This window comes from Chanos chanos, chromosome 10 (assembly GCF_902362185.1).
Source record: "Chanos chanos chromosome 10, fChaCha1.1, whole genome shotgun sequence".
Classification (NCBI taxonomy): domain Eukaryota; kingdom Metazoa; phylum Chordata; class Actinopteri; order Gonorynchiformes; family Chanidae; genus Chanos; species Chanos chanos.
The window spans coordinates 26,835,521-26,853,731 of NC_044504.1; the positions used below are offsets into that span (position 1 = coordinate 26,835,521).

The window sequence follows — 18,211 nt, forward strand, 5'->3', positions numbered from 1 at the left end:
TGAAACCTCTAAAAGGTACTGAATGAGAGCCAGGCCTGTTTGGTTCTCTTAGCAGTTTTTGAGAGTAACATGGAATATTAGGCCTAAATCTGTGCCATGTTTGTGTTATAAAGACTTGTCCCTGCTGGCAAAAATACACCAGTTAACAGACTGTTCAGCAAAATTCAGGTACAATGCAAATACGTTTATAAGGAAGACACTTAAAGTAGAGGAGTGATTTCAGATCAGATAAAAGTACTGTTAACTTGCCTCTACGGTTAAAAAATGACATTACTTTAGGCTGTTAATGCGTCTCGGTAATAGATATGGCCTACTTTATATGTTATTTTTGTTTTACCCAGTTGAACCTTTCCTTTGTACTGTTTAGAAAAAAAAAAGATGAAAAGATAACTTAGCAGATGTATAAAGGGAATTATTATGAACTAATTGGCTCCAGACATGTTGGCTACAGGTGGGGGAATAACTACAGGAAGTTCATTAACTGACAGCCATTAATCAGAGCTCTCAAAGAGCTTTTAGAGCACTTTAAAGTCACTTTTGAGTGGTTAGAATACACATGTTCTCAGGACCTGAAAGGTGCTGGGGGGACAATAAAATGAATCTTGAAAAAGAAGTTTGAATGAACTTCTGTCATAACAGCATCGTGTTGTAGGACTATCATAGGCAGATCAATGAAAAATTTGCACATCAGCAATATTTGAAATTTGAGATGAGATGTACAATTCTCAGATACACATTCTGGCTGGAATGTATTTTCTTTCTCTGTCTACCTGCCACGTCCTATGCACCGAAACACATATGCACACTCAACAAACACAAGCACACATGCATGCCCATATGCACAAACACGGTACTTCTGAAATTGTTGAGAGAAAAAAGAGAGAGACAGAAAGATAGAGTGAGAAAATGGAAATGAGGGAAAAAGCAAGATCAGTGTGCATGGCTGTATTTATGAGTAATCAAGGCTCATATAACAGAAGAAACACAAGTTAAGAGGCTGCCCCAGTGTTCACAATAATTTTCCATTAATGTGCATAATTAACCTTGGCCCTTTACTATTTCCCTGTACATCACTGTTAGCCACTTGTCCTGCCATCAGCGTTTTAACTTAATTAGCACTCTATGATGTAAGGATTCGGGCTGCCAATGCTAATGGCTGGCTAATGATCTAAAAGAAGGAGACTCCATTTCCGATGTAATTTTTTTACATGAAATATAAAGCGTTTTGCAGAACCTTTTAACATTTTCTCTAACTATTTCAGTATTGTGGTCATACCACCACAACCACTACTACAGTACTATAATATGCAGGATACTGCTTTAGTTGTAATGGCATTTAAGACCTTTTACACAAACACACACACACACACACACACAGACACACACACAACCACACAATTAGCCCTAATGACAATAATTATCTTTATCTTTATGACAATCATTGAGCAGCATCTCAATCTTACATAGGTGTAATTGAACTAAGAAGAAAAGCATTAAAAGCAGTTCTTTCTTACCCTCCCATTTATCTGATTCAAGTAGTGCTCAGCACCATTTGAATAATTGTAAATACAAGGATGCATGTTATCAAGAGGAGAAAAACGGAGAGAAACAAAAGAGAAAGGTTATACAAAATTCTACAAAATAAATGCAAACTCTATTAAATCTGAATCTCTTCTTTTTACAGTATTTTACAGTAATAATTAATTTGCGCCAGTTACTTCTTCAGAGGATGCCTCTCTGACTTGAAGGGTTATATGATGAATCTTGCCCTGAGTATGTCCCTATTTCTGACAAAACATACTCATTAGACCATATCAATTAACAATTAGCCAACCAAAATGGCTCTGGTGTCTCAGTGGGCGTGAGAGAGAGGCCTCGCCAGTAGGCAGCCTGACCAAGGGTGACCGCGTCACGCTCGGCTGGATCCGACAAATCATTGATATCCCAAAACATAAGCTGACGCAGGCAGCTCAACATGCCAATGGTTATTAATTAGCATCTTGTCTCTGAGCCGGGGCATGACAGGAAATGGAGGATGGCTTACAACTCAGTCCTCCCCCGCCTAGCAGACCTCTGCTAATTGGGTCAGGCTTGCTGGCTCCTTGAGGATCATGGGACGAATAATAAATTGAGGTAAGGGAGGGATATGGGGGTGGAGATTGGGGCATAGCTCTAAGGTTTCAACTATGTCACATTCATCATGTACATGATTAGATGATGGCCTCCACTGATGAGGATGTGTTTGCTTGCTTGGTTGTCTTTTGGTGGAATAGACCAGTGTACATAATTCCTCACAGCATTCCTCCATCATAGCCAGGCCAGAAGCCACCAGGTTTTTAGGAGATGTGGAGCACATAGAGTCACTAGCTGCACTATGATTTCACGTTTTCTTTCTTAAAGTTTGGTTCAGTTCCTTAGTATATAGTGAGAATCATATTTTTGGTCTTCCAAGTTCACTGATATTGATTTTGAAGTGTATTTGGTAAATAGCTAATGACACACGTTAACTACGTTAACTTATGTTAGCTAATGACTTACGTTAACGATGGAAAGGGTTTTGTCATCCATAGTATCACTAACTGAGGACTGCAATAAATAACTGTTGTCTAGCACCACTTTTAGCTGGACCAAAAAAAAAATGTAATGGCCTCATATTTGGTTCAGCTGATCAACTCACTCTGACCATAGAGCATTGCTCCAGGTTTATTCTTCACCACGCAGAGAGGGAACCTTGTGTTACCAGATGAAAAAAATATGAAAAAAGCATGGCATTTTTTGAAGCACTTGTGGTAAATGGGAAATATGAGCGTTGGTGACAAAAACACCCACGAAAAGAGGCATAAATATAGTACGGGTGAGCGAAGGTACATTGAAGAAAAAAAAATCTGGTTGCCTTGACCACAATCATCACAATGTGAGTACACAACTGCTTATTGAATCCAGGCCCCATGGGTCGGACAGAAAGAAGAAGAAGGAAAAAAAGAACATTGGTTCCACACGGGTACAGAGACGGAACCCACAACAAAGGGCCCTACGACTTCGCAGACTCCTACGCCACTCTTGGCTGCGCCAAGCCAAAACTCAAATATAACCCTCAAGGGAAGAGGGACTTCAGGGATACTGAGACGTACTTTCCTTGAATGTAGACATGCACTCTCTCTCACATGCACACACACACACTCAAGCACACACACACATGCACGCAAAAAGACAGTTAAAGGACTGAACAAATCCATTGTTAGTGTCCTGAATATCTCCACTTTACCTAAACTTAACCCTATACTTCTCTATGACTGAGAGTCTGTAAGTGCGTATAGACATTGGTTATGTTTCTGACGTGTATGTATAACGATACAGGCTACATTTAAAGAAAAGAGCGTCTCAGTAACCCCAATCCCAGGCCCTCTTTGCAGCTGTCTGCGAGGCCTCTTACAAATGTAGACCTGAGCATTTCTAAAAGGTATAATATAAACCACAGATCTCAACTCATTACCTTATTTAAAAACCTCATATTTACTCCACACGACTGAACAATGTTTTATGAAATACACACCCATGGGCAACTCCCTCAGTGTGACCAAACCACGTCATTACATTTCGCATACGCAACAAGTCTTGTGAGAGTAGAAGAGAGAGAGAAAAAAAGACAAGAAAAGAGAGCAAGGAGTGAAATATAAATCAGATTAGACCACATCAGTAGACTTGGGTGTAACCCCACAGTAAGGGAGTCTGCACTTGGGATTCTGGGTATTTTTTCTCCATTATTGAGATGGTGGTGGAGAAGAGAAGCAGAGAGTCATTCGGCAGAGAGGACAGACTTGGTGGCACTACAGGGATTTTCAATGTCCCCACAAATCCTGGAAAGACTGCCTAACAGGCAGCAGAAACAATACAGCCAATGGATTAGCAAAGGCAGCCATTCAAAGAATTTATGATGATGCATTTTACTTGTGTCTGTGCATGGCTTGGGTATTTGGCAATGGGAATTATGCACAACCCTCATTATCTGGATTGGATCTTAACTAGTACATGCAGTATCAGCCACAAATCTGATATATTGATACTGGATTGATCTCTGCTGTACCACTGGACAACAGCGCACCCTGGATACTTCAGTGTGATAAACATGCGGCTCACCAAATAAATCTTGCTGGTGCTTCAAGTGAACTAAACAGCCAAGTCACAGAACATTTTAATAAACACTCTGTATCTCTGTAAAGTAATAAGATACATTCAATAAATGAACCTATCTTTCATATTAGTAGTGCTGGTGGGAAACCTCTCCACTCAATCTCATAGAAGGGCCTGGCATCTGAAACCAAACAGACTCTATCACCAGAGCCAAAGGGCATGTTCCATAGAGGGAGGGGGCAGGGAGGGGGTTGCTCATCAATCTGAGATGAGTCCTCTAGCCCCCTGTGCGGCGTGGTAAATGTGCATAAGGGTAAAATGGGATGGAACACCCCTCCTGGGAGACAGAGTTTGCCATATGGCCCCATGGCTGTGCCAACAACGTTATCATGGACAGGGACTGTGATGTTCTCTCACTCTCTCTCTCTCTCTCTCTCTCTCTCTCTCTCTCTCCCTTGTCTCTCTCTCTCTCAGACACACACACACACACACATAAACATACTCACTCACTGACAACCATGCACACACACTATCACAGTATTAGAAACCAATACAATACAGGAGAGAAAGAATCTTCATTTGACATGAACATGAACTCACATAATCACTGAGCATGAAGTGCTAACTTTAAAAGAGAATTTCATTACACATACATTGCACACTCAAACTAATCAAAAAGTCAGACGCAAGTTACAACTAGCAAGCTGATGTAGAGATGTTTGACTTACTTTTGCAAGTGCCAAAATAGCAGTTTCATGGTGTGATGATTAGGTTTGGGCAGCTGATGAACTAACTTCTTCATAGCTTGAACCTTCTGCTTTTGGTCTTTAGTTTCTGTTGGAGAAGATGAAAAGGAAAAAAAAAAAAGTTTACGTCAACATCTTAATTATGTGAAATCAAAAGGGTTTGCAGCATTTTCCCCAGACATACACTTGGATGCAAGACATTTTACTCAGGTGCTTTACAAAAAACTGTTTGTGACTAAATATCACCCCCTTCCTGTCTGAGTAGGAAATACTTGAATTGGTGGCCTCTGAGATGGCAGCTCACAGTATTGAGCTGAGAATGTGTCAAAGTGTGATGAAGCTGCTTAAAAAACAACAACACAAACACACAAAAAATTTAAAGTTTCACTGAACACGTTCAAGTTTGTTTATGTACTTTATCCATTAATTATAGCAAAGCATCTCTTTCGCTGTATGTGTTTTCTTGCAAAAGACACTGTCAACCGAGTCTGGCAGTCATGCTTTCTTCACTTTAGGCAGCTCTTGCTAGACTTACAACATAATGGTCTCTAATAGCCAAGGCCCATTAGAAGCCATTAGGCTGTAAGACTAGCCCTAATCGCTGACCTTTTGACTCTGCCTCCCTCTGCCAAAGGGAGGGCTCTCGAACCACTGCTCTTGGGACACAAGATGGCCTGTGACCTCACGAAAAAAAAAAAAAAAAAACCTCCTTAGAGAGAGGAGGGTGACTTGGCAGCCATCCATTTTCCATTTGACAAACCTATGTCTGTGTCCAGTGTTTGGCTTTGGAAAATGTATTGTATCTGTCAGACAGATCAGACAAATATGGATCACATTTATGCAATCAGTGTCATTTTATAGCTAGATTTCATATTAAAGGATGACTTAAGTGTGTACTTGAAATCATACCAACTGGTGTCTTAGCTACACAGTTATAATGCCTTTTGAAAGTTTACATAACCTCACACAAGGTTGATTCATTTTTGCCTCTGAGTTATGTGTGTGGCCACTTAAAGGCATTACACTTGGCATAAAACATTTTATTAATGTATGTACACTTGATGAATGACAATCATTTATATGTATATTTCTGGAGAGGAACCCAGATTATACCAAATAATTTCTCCACTTCCTATGCTCACTATTTCCTCCTTGAATAAAAATCACATACATTTAGGGAAAAAAAAAACCCAAAAAAACAAGCTAAAAACAAAAAACCTCTACTGAACTAATAGCAAAGCGGCCGTGCAGTCTGGCCAAAACCAACATTTTTAGTAGAAAACTGCTAGACATATCTAAGTATATCTACTACCCAATTTACATTTCAAACAAACAGGAAATTAATGATTTCACTCCACAGCCTAACCCACATGTCCCTGTGCTGACAATTAACATGGTCCAATAGAATTCATGCTGATTATTATCATCATCATAGCTGATATGGGTAACATAGTGAGATTTAGGTTATGTCTAAAACAGGGACTGGTTATGTTGATGCCCTCAGTCTACTGTCCTGCCCAGCATGCCCCCTGGGCACTAATGGAACAGATGTCTACGTGTATACACCGAGCTGGCATGGGTACTGGTAGCAGATGCCCCTGTCGGATGCCAGGTCTGCCAGTTGAGTACAGACGGAGAGCATGTTCTGGGACAGTGCGAGAGGCTCTGACCTTCTGTTATAGGTGCGCTGTGATGCTTAACTGCTTTGGTCATGGAGTGTTTGTAAGCCTTATTCACTGTGGCATTTTGTTACATACAGAGTGAATTAAAGTGACCCCTAGAAAGACAGGTTTTTGGTTTGGCTTTAGCGGCTTTGAAATTTTGAAGAGGAGAGGAGATTACCAGCTCAGAGCCAAAGTGAATTCACTTTCAGAAACTTGTTTTCACTTTACCCTTCTTATCACCCAGAGTTAGACATATATTGTTGCTCAGAATTTTACTCGCCCAGTTGCAATACTACTGGAAGCTTTGGTTCTTCTTTGGCTTTGACAACTCAATGAAATATTTAATCTAGTCATTATTGCTGGCATGAAGGAGGCCACTCATTAATTACTTTGCCGTTGGTGGCTAACATATTGGAGATGGCCCCCTGTTCACCATTCTAGGCAGATGGTGAGGACACTGTCATTAATATATAACAGACTGAAATGCTCATATCTAAATGTGCTGATTCACAGTGGTCATCATCATTGTGGGACTCCAATTCATTGTCCAGAGGGACACCACCTGACAGTATAACATCACACAAAGGTGTGCAGGTCCACTCCAATGGATGATTAAACTTAGAGCACTGTGTATTTAAGTACACAAAAATAACAACAATGGGTGCATATTTATTCCTTTTGGAAATGCATCTCCATGCTGGGGAGGTCAGATTATGAGTTAAATCACACATCAGTGCTGGCTTACGAGTGCCTCTTTGAACCATTTCTTTTTCACTATTTTCCATGTCACTTGACTTTGAGGTCTACAACAAAAGTGCTGGATATCTTCTTCAAAATTCTACATTTTTAAAAGATTAAATCTGTACTTAAAAATACCATTTTGCTACAACTAAATCCAAAATATTAAGAAATCACAGTCATGAACTGAAGCTTCACTCACATTTTCCCCCTTAATTTGACTCACTTACTCCACACCAGGAATCTGAAAGTATCTCTCATAACTTCACGGAAAAGACACAATTTCTGGCAAATATCCATTACAAATGGGAATATTATGAATATCTGCCTGGCAAAGGGCTTGTAGAAATGGGAACTTTCTCTCTCAAGTGGTAAAGTAAATGTACTTTGTCTTAAATGGGCATTTGTCATGTCGATTTTGGTTCCATGTTGCCACATTAGCTAGGATATTTTGAAGCCCTTAGGGAATTGAGTGATTTATGGCCTGTTATGACAGGAGTCAATTAGAAATAGCTTGGGACTCCTTGTGGGATCTGTGTACAACAACACAAACAAACACCAATGAATTCTGAAATTTGATGTTATATGTTCTTTAGCTAGGCATCATAACTGTCCCAGCAAACTGACCTTTGAGAGAGAGAAAAAAAAAACAAAACACTATTGTCTTACTGTTCTACATATGCAATTATTGTACTGAAGCAAATTAATGTGAAATATGGACATACTGCTGTATAAAATTACATCTTATTTGTTTTCCAAAATATGTAAATAACACAATTTCCTCTTCCATTTTAGAGTAAAATTAAATCAAGCCCACTGAACATTGGAGGGTTCCGACATCTATATAAACATAGTGTATTCTTTTTGGATCAGTGTGACACTGATATTTCAGAGTTCAAATGTCATTCTGCTGTGTATGATGTAGCCTCATCTAATGAGAAAACTGATATATTCTCTTCATTTTATTATATTTCGTTCCAAATAATCAGCAAATCTGGAGCATGATTCAATTTAATACATGGAAATGGCAGATACTGCAATAAATTAACCTAATCAAGTACTCAACATTTTAGGAGGTAAAAAAAGAAAGAAAGAAACAACTGACCTGAGCATTTGTTTAAGAATGGACAATAGCCTTATTGTTAATCATGATCATTTCAGAAACCAACATACAGTAGAAAACGGAGGCATACACTGCTTCTAAAAACCTGCGGATATAATCCAATTACAAACACTGAGACCTACTTTCCACAAATGAAGCTTGCTGAACAACCTCATCTCCAGGCCTATGCTGTTGGCTTACTTAAGACTATTAGCACAGTGCAAATAGTTCTGCAGGTCATGATTAAGATTTTAAATGTATCCTGATTGTATGCTTTAGTTAATGAATGACAAAGTCTTCAAGGATCACTGCTATGATATATTAATCATGAAAAGTTCCTTGATGAAATATAGAGAATGAATGTCCTTTTGCATTTCAAAAGGTTTTTATGGCCTGCTAACTTGCATTCCAATGAAGCCGGTGGAAAGAGAAAGAAAAAAGGGGAGAATTGATTAAGATTATCACTGAGCAGGATAGAATGGGTTAGTGGATTAAAACATTTTCAGAATAAAGTATAGGAATAATTGTTTTCTAAAACACCATTTTTCACATTATGTTAAAACAGAATAAATACTATTGAGATTTTTTTTTTAAAGCCAGAAATTAAGCACTGAAATTAAACTCTTCCACCAATTAGAATATTTGCGTGGATTTTTATTGTTTGTTTATTTAATGGCTACGCTCTTGGTATAAGCGAAGAACAGCCTGTTTGGTATAAAAATGGCAGAAACATATTCACTGATACTGACATGTAAAAAACATCAGTCAAACTACTATTAACACTGTTAGAACAGCTTCAGAAGACAGAGAGAAGTTCACCAAATATGCAGTTAATGATGTCTTTCCATTTTCCTAGAGAGACCTGATGAAATATGAATCTGATGGACTAGCTGCCACATGGCTGAGCTTAGCTTATGATCACTATGACTGCAACTTATTTCCTTGTGCAATTGTCTTGTGCGGCCAGGAATCATTCATTTGCAGAAACAAATCTGAATGTTTAAGTGCAAACCATGTTACTGTATTTTGACTTGATGATAGGGGGGTGAGATTCAAAATGAATGTGAACATTCTTGGAGGCCCAACAAAGGGTGAACCGTGCGTTCTGTTTCACTCAAGTGCCTCAGCTGCTCACTATCCTTGGTCAAAGGAAACATGCAGACAGATAGGCCTAGAACAGCATTTCAGCAAGCACTGAGGACTTTATCAATGTCAGAAGAAACTGTCTCTAACACCATCTGACTAATGTAGATCTATGCAAAAATACCGTATAGACAGCACACATACACACATACACACACACTCACTCACACACAGTGCTTCTATGTTTTCTCTGTCTTTTGTGTGCACAGTCAGTCTGAAGAACAAAACTCAATTTGTCAGCAACAGTGTTTTATCTGCATTGAACAAAAAGGCAAGCTTGTCCATGAAACAGGTGGCAAGACAATCCCTCTCAGATACGGGGCAATATGAATTATAGATGCGATTTCTGCATGAGCCAAGAACTGGTGCCGGCAAACACAGCTGCCACCCTCCACCTTCCAAAACATGCACAGTACAAAAGGAGGGAAATTAAGGCCATCTTTCTACCTGAGGACCTCAGAGGGTGCAAATGATGTCATGGAAACTGCTCATTGTTTTAAAAATTAGGAAGACGGGTCTGTGCAAAATAAATATATGAGCTATAATAATCATGAGGAAAGTGATTTAAAGAAAACAGTCTTTCCTCGTAATAGCAGATCATTACAGGGGAAAAGAGAGAGCGGAGGGGAATTTAACAGTAAAATGGAGGACTAAGATATATTTGGTTGTATGCATTATTTTGTTTATAGCATAGTCGCAATTCAGCATGATTGAGCAAACACAAAAATTTCAAGTAGCTGCTAACTAGGTTCCTACAAGAGCATTTCCAATTAGCCTTGCACTGGTGTACTGTTGTCCTCATTGCATCACCCCTCTGATGGACACAGAAGCTCCCTCGATGCCATGTTTGATGCCACACTATTAAAATGGCAGCCAAAATGTGCTGGTGATTAACATTCAGACCAGAGCTGCAGTCCTAAATGGACAATGATGGATGGTCGATGGCAAACGTGTCAGAGTGCCTTGTGTACTGAGGTTGTACACTAATGAGGTACTCTCCTGAGAAGGATTCACATTGACTTATTGGGACCAGTGGCAGTAAAGGATTTTCTAAATGCCATGGATGTAGACAAGAGGGAAAATTGGTAAAACATTATCATTGGCTAATAATGGCAACCTCACTTAGTGTTTTCTGGGGCTTGTCATCTATGGAGGTGGCAATAAACCATCAGAAAGTGAGTCAATAGTTTTACAGCAGTGTTTCTGAAAATAATCTGGATGAGGTGGCACTGCAAAGAAAAATCTGCACCCCAAGATACACCTTGCCCCAATTTCTGTAAATACACACAAAAACTAATCCATGTTATCAGCGGTACCTGATAAACCCTCAGTTTGAAAATAAGCCTGTGATGAAGTCCCCTGAGTGACTGGCTTTCTCTGTCTCTCCTTCAGCAACTGCTGCTGTTTATCCATAGTCTATATTTACCCTCTCCTTTCCCCCAGCTCTCTCTTGCTCAAATCCAGTGGAACATGTTGCAGGTTGGGCAATTATACCTCCCGCTATGAAGGGCCTCTTACTGTGCTAATTAGTTGTCTAAACGTTATCTTAAAGTGATCAGCCTCGTCGACTCAGGCTGATTAACTGGATGGGAGCACCTTGCAGGCCGGTGGGTATTCTGGCCTAAATTCCAGGCGTGTAAATATTTATTGCCAAATTATAACATCACCTGGGGATCGTTCCCATTCTGTTTTCTGTGCTTCATTAAGTCACTAGAAATAGCACTGAGCTGGGACTTTTCCTTTTAATTTCCTTTTGTGTAATTTACTGTAAGTGAATCTACTGGAATCTGTTGGAAGCAGAGGCAGTTTTGAAATTATTCCATATGGATTATGCACTATCAATGACACAAAACAAATATTAAAAAAATGAGATTGTAACTTGCTTGTGTCATAGGTATAAGCCATTGTACTCAGCTTGTGCATTTGCATACTGTTGAGAACGAATCTCCCTCAAGTGGTGAGGCTTTGCTGTTCTGTCAATATTACAAAGTCCTTAAACATGCATGAATCTCAGGTCTGATATCTGCTGTGTGTCCAGACCTTGGCATGATGGCCTATCAGATGGTGTACATAGCCTTCTGAGTAAAAGTGGGTGCGTCGTTACATCCAAATGGACTTTTATGGTGCTGCCAAACTCAGAAAAGCCTGAGGTAAGGGACAGATGGCCCCTGCAGCACAACGGGATAAGTACACGGCCTTTCACGGTGTAGGGTGCCCAGGAGGAACAGAATGGCGTCAGTCAGTCTGCTAAGACTGGGGGGCCGGTTCTTGGCTTGCACTATGGTAGAAGGAAGAAGTTGGGAGGGGACACAAATGCAATACTAGTGCTGGGCTGGTGACAGCCTCTGTCTGGACCGTGGAGCCCTAACTATGCCCTCTGGCCCCGAGGAATTCCCCCAGTCCCCAAGCCGGGGATTTCGTGAGCTGGAAAGAGCGACCTTTCTGTTGAAGAGCGACCTCTTTTGGATGACAAGCATGACCAGGAACAGACAACCATGTCCAGATTGAGGAGTCACAATGACTGCAGAAACATTCGTGTGCACTTTGGAATGAGTGAGAGTTGTAAATCACAGCTAGATGACACACTTGTGTGATGACCTCAACTACCTCTGGATTTTTTTCACTGACTGGTTATCACAAGTAGTGGATGATTGTTTGAAGAAACAAATAAATAGCCACCAGTAAGTCAAATCTAATGTTTGAAGAGAATATTATAAGCTTATCTGTTCCACATTTCATAGTTCTAAGTCATATTTAAGTTAGGACCAACAATTGGTTTGGCTTAATTTTTGTATCAACATAAATTTTAAGACCTCACTAACTAACATGTGTAATGTATACCAACGTTTTTATTGTACACTCAAAACTGCTATACTATATGTACAAGATTCACATAGGACACCTATGGGGTTCTAATTTAAAAAAAAAAAAAAAAAAGTAAAATTTGTCTTCCATCAAAACAAAATATTCTAATCTCAAAATAAAGTTTAATACCCTGTCAAATTTTAGTTTTGAATTTTATTAGTTATTTCTCCTCTATTATATTCCTGCATTTATTTTTCAGTAATCTCAAAAATTAGGATCAGTAAAAAGTCAGGATCATCACATTTATAATGATGAATACTCACTTATTGCCTCCACAAAATGCTCAAAAAAGCGGAAGGGGAACAGTGGTTCTGGCAGCTCCCGGAAAAACATCTTCAGAGCCCCGGTGATGACATGAATGTCCTCCCACTGGCTGTCCTCCAAGTTCAGCTCCTCCTCTGGGAAAGCACAGAAGAGAAAGTAAGGTTGAGAGGACCAGAACAACTGTCTTTAGATGGGAACATTAGAGGGAGATAATTATTATGTTAATGTTTATCTTCAATGCTTTCAGCATCCGACAGTATGCTCTGTACCAGCCTGAGGCTCCATGTTGTGGTCCTCTACCTCTTATTTGAAGTCATGTATGAATACCAACGAAAAAACAGTGTCTGGTCTCATTTTATCTCAGTTTGAGCAGCATTTTCATGAGTCACCAACATGCCAACTACCAGCTGAATTTTAGAACCCTAATTATTGTATCTCAACAACATCACTGCAAATAAAAAAACAGGCTTTTGCAGTGTTACATATGGCTCCATGATGTTTTATAAAATATTTAAAATCATGATTGAAGATTTGCCATTCATAAACATCCAATGTTTTTCCTTGTCCTTATTTCATGAGCCAAAGAGTAAAATTATCCCTCCATATTGTGACACTTAGAAATGCTGTCCTCACACATTTGATAAAGCACACTGGAGGACCACATTATGACTTGGGTGAAGAATGCTAATGAAAAACTCTGCCTGTTGAGTATAGACCTCTCCATCATCAGCTTCAAAACAGCTTGGTCTTGACCACATAGACCAAGTAACCAATTAGCCTGCTGCTCCAGAGTGCACACTTGGCACTCAGAAGCTAATTGCTAATCAGCCATCTCAGCTGCTTCATTAAACTGATACCATTCAACTCCTCCATGAGGGCCCACACGGGATGCTAAATCCAAAATGTTTGAAGTGCATGTTGACTTCAGTTATCGAGAGTATGGAGCATGCATTTTCTGTTTAACCTTGGATCTCCCAACTCAAATAGTTAACGTTACATGCATATTGCTGTGCATATTGCATATTGCCATATCCGGTCATGAGCTGTGCCATTATACAATCAAGAACACAGCAATGGCTACACAGGGCAAATCAGCAATTCAATATCAGCAAATCAGCATTTGCCCCAATTAGTTGGGCTGTTGACAAAAGCAAAGGTATGTTGTCACCATGTAGGAATCCAAAATCCAAATGTGGCAATAAGCTTTTAGCAGAATTAGAATTTAAATTGTACATTAGGCACACACTGAAAGCCAGATAGTGCTTCTCGCTTTCTTTCTCTGTCTCCCTCTCTCTGTGTGTGTATGTGTGTGCACGCGTGAGTGTGTGTGTCTGTGTGTATCAATGACCACACATTGTTTCACAAGTGTATTTCTTTGATGCCCCTGAATGAAGCTAAGTGCAGGCATTGCCATTATTTTGCACCAAAATAGCTGGACATCGAGAACAAAAGACCTTCTTAGTCATTTGAATTAGACTCCAAGATGAGAGTCCCTGTACAAAGACAAATTTAGCAATTTGTGCAGAATAGAAAGGAGAGTATCCAGTTTTTCAATGGGGGCTAAAACTTGAATTGAGCTTCAACTTTTCTTTACAGAGTTTAAAGTTTCATTAAGTAGTTCACAGTTGAAAGACTAAATGCACACGGATGCATATCTTTCCTCCAATGGTGATCAAAGAAAGGCTTTTCACTATATACTGAGAGTAAACTTCTGAAACTGGAGTGCACAGCTCCATTGTTGGAAGAATTACCACTGTAATTAGCTAATTCAATTAGAGCAGTGTTTGAAAAGAACAACTTTTACAAGGGCTATGTCTCGCAAAATATCAGGAGACTTATTTCAGCAGCATACCAAAAGGATATATCTGATTATATACAAATTCAATTAACTATGTAACTGAAACTTCAGCAATATGATAATTAAATAGCGTACAGAGATGAGAATGCACATCTGTTGGATTAATTACAAGTAGCTCATGAAAAATAATCCTTTAAGGAAGAGAGAATAGTGCTGAAACCAGAACAACCATGTTTCTTTAGGGTATGTGTATGCATGCATGTAAACAGTTATTTAACCAAATATTTTCAAATTTGCTTTACAAATGAAAACCATCTCTCTCTCTCTCTCTCTCTCTCTCTCTCTCTCTCTCTCTCTCTCTCTTTCTCTCTCTCTCTCACTGTGTGTTTGTGAAATTAATTCTGAACTAAATTGTGAGGGTTTTTTTTTTTTTTTCTTTTTTTTCTGTCCACTACACAACCACTGCATGTGGGAGGAAACCCCTAAAGGAGAACCATGCCAATGTGTAACTGCGTCAAAATGACAAAAAGATCATAGTTTGGTTTTGAATTACCAGCAATATTTCTGCCTTGGTATCTGGGCACCTAAATAATCATAAAACACCAGTAATTAAAATACTATTCACATGGCCACTGTTCAGGCCAATATCAGTTTACTTCAGGAAATGCAATACTTCTAAGCATACTCACAGTATGAATACAACATACACTAAATGGCTGCGCCATCATCTGACAGATCATAACAATCTTAGATGACAAGTTTACTGATAGGCTCTTACTTAACTAAGTAAAATATCAGTGAACGAATAAACGGTAGATACAAATATAGCTATAGTTGGTATATTACAATTATATCATTTATATTTATTGTGAAAAACAAGACAGGTTCCAAACCACTCTCCAAACAGCCTGAATGAGTGCCAAAAGGTTCATTGTTTCATGACTAAGAACACACATAAGCACCGAGCTAAAATCCCTTTTACCAACAAATGCCAAGAGACCATGATCCGTCTACATCAGAAGCGCATGCTAACCCACTGTAATTTACAGACAGCTTTTCATAGATAAATCACATCTGATGTTTGTGCAGAAGCACCCCAAGGGCATTCCTTTTGAATGAGACTAATGGGGTTCAATCAAATTATCTATCTAAAGTCCACTCACCTAATTCAGAAAGATTAGCAGCTATGCAAGTACATGGGTCACCTAAGGGTGAGAATCACTGCATCCCACTCGGGTTATCATGTTTAATAAATCTCAAACAGATAGCTAGCCTCCCAAGCATCACGAGCTTGCACAGCTCAATGTCTGTTTCACAAAACAACTTGAGTTAATCTATCTATCTATCTATCTATCTATCTATCTATCTATCTATCTATCTATCTATCTATCTATCTATCTATTTCGCTGTCTGTCTGTCCATCTGTTTCTTTGTCTATACTTTCTGTCTGTGTAAAAGTTGTATTATAGTTCATTTGTACAGTCCTCTGATTGGTTATAACAAATGTACTAATGAAATTTTTGGACTCTGTTATGCTCATAGACTCTGTATCAGAAAGCACATTTATAATCCCTAGTATTGTATGAACACTTTGGAAGATAGAGTAGATAGAGAGAAAATGCTCTGACTTCAACATGGCTAACTACATGTATTTTTGGATGGCGGGGGATAGGGAAGGGTGGAAGTGGTGGGAGAGCTTGGGTTTTGAGGTTTCATGGAAGTTGAGGTTTCACGAATACTTTGTTGCATTTTATCATTTGGGGGGGAAATCATGTTAACTAGAGGGAAAACGATGTGATGTAAACTGGATTGGTAATGCTGTGGGATTGTACTAGACATAGGTATCCTATGTGAGACTAGACTGGACATCCCTCACTGTAAAAACATAAATACAGAATATACATTTCAGTAACTGTAAGACTCACCTTGGTCAACTAGGAACCGAAGCTTCTGAATGGTGGCCAAATTACCACTGACTCTGTATATGCCATCTGCCTCCAGGCCTGTGAAAAAAAAAAAGAAAATACTGAAAATTAATTTGATGTCTGCTCTGGTCTCTACTTAGTTATCTAATATTGGTTTCTTCTTGCTTTCATGAAAAGTAAAATGATAGAATTGTCCTGCATTTTAGACTGTATTATATATCCATTTTACACATCACTTTTAAACATAGGCAATACATTTGAGAAAAGAGACACTATCTTGTAGAAATGGTTACCTCTAAAGTGTTCAGCATTTACAAAAAAAAAAAAAAAAACACATATGGAAAAATCACAAACTCATAAGTATGTTAACAACGGTTTCTAATTAATGAATACTGGTCATGCACATCTACAAATATATACAGTGGACTTGATGAACTGTGAAGTGATTTTGAGCTCAGACGTGGAGGTAGGCTTGGACAGAATATCTGTCAATTTTGAGGACTACCCTGATTACAGTGTCCGACTGCCATGTCTTCTTTTCCAAGAACACGGGATTCCCTGGCCAAAACCAATCCATGATGACTTTGGCCAAGCTTGCCTTAACCACTTTCCATTTGGCCCGCGCTATGTGTGTTATTGTGGACGTGGAGTCGTGTAATTTGAATGATAAATATTTTCATTACTCAAAAAAGCTAGAAAGAGCAGACAAGTTCTGGAGGGAGCACGGCGAACCTTTGTGGTTTCTGAGATGATTTCAGTTTGAACATTTATAGAAAATAAAACAATATATGAAAATCCAAGCCACAAAACTGCATGGAAAACAAAATAATCTAAACATTGAATGGGGATCCTTATTACAATAGTGGAAGGTTCAATTATACTCATTGTTCATTCAAAATCATTTGTTTCAGGATGGAAAGTATTTGGTTTGTACACGACATTAAGTTCATGATCATTTCAATAAACAACACTGCATTATTACTACAACAAACACAGAGCATTGTACAACTATCAATTCTGTTTTGATTATGGCAGCTGGGTGGCTGTCCAGGTAATTAATCTGGTTGCTAACTCAAACCTGGAAAATGTATTCTGTGGCAGAAGCCGGACATGTTCCTAAACAAAACTAAATCACCATTTTTTTGTTTGTCTTGTTATTGTTGTTTTTATTTATTAATTATCAATTTGTTTGACAAGTGTCCGTGGAATTAGCAGGAAGATGCAGTGCCTGCTCTGGGTTTATTTTACTACACTGACCTACTTGCTGTGCACTATTCTTAACATGTGCTTTGTGTAACATTCACCTGTAAAGAACACATAATTAGAAACATGTCTAAATCAAGAAATGTCACTGGTGATCAGCAGAGGTTACTCTATGCTCAGCACAGAAAGAATTCAGAAACATTTTTCATTCTTCAAACACATACAGAGCCAGTGTTTTCTCAGAGGGGAAAAAATGTCCCTCTTCAAATGAATGCAAGGCATTCCACATCATGGCCAAATATTTGGAGCACAGTTTTAGTGTGCTATTTATGGGAGGCTGTTTCTCACTACAGTCACTCCCTCATTGTCCCTGCAAAGATTACTTTTAGCTGATTCTGAGTGTGGCTCAATCATATTTTCAGAGTTGCTAAGGGTATGAATTGTTAGCCTTTGAAAGGAAATTTGACAAATGATATATTTTGTTTATAGTCACATGCTCATAACAATACTAACACAACAACAACAACCAAAGTGCTACTGCTAATACCACTACTACTACTTCTACTATTACTAATAACAATAATATCAATAATATGTGTCTCTAGTGTATGATAATAAAGGGAATGTTAAAT

The 18,211-nt window shown here is 38.8% G+C and overlaps 1 protein-coding gene across 1 annotated transcript in view; it reads right to left on the minus strand.

The window, feature by feature from the left end:
• arhgap15 (Rho GTPase activating protein 15) overlaps positions 1 to 18,211 on the minus strand; it is a 48,775-nt gene that overhangs the window by 791 nt on the left and 29,773 nt on the right. The window contains exons 11-13 of the mRNA XM_030787175.1: positions 16,377 to 16,454; positions 12,653 to 12,787; positions 4,860 to 4,965 (exon numbers count right to left, since the gene is read on the minus strand). Of these exons, the coding sequence (XP_030643035.1) occupies positions 4,860 to 4,965; positions 12,653 to 12,787; positions 16,377 to 16,454 (319 nt within the window). The remainder of the gene's footprint in view (positions 1 to 4,859; positions 4,966 to 12,652; positions 12,788 to 16,376; positions 16,455 to 18,211) is intronic.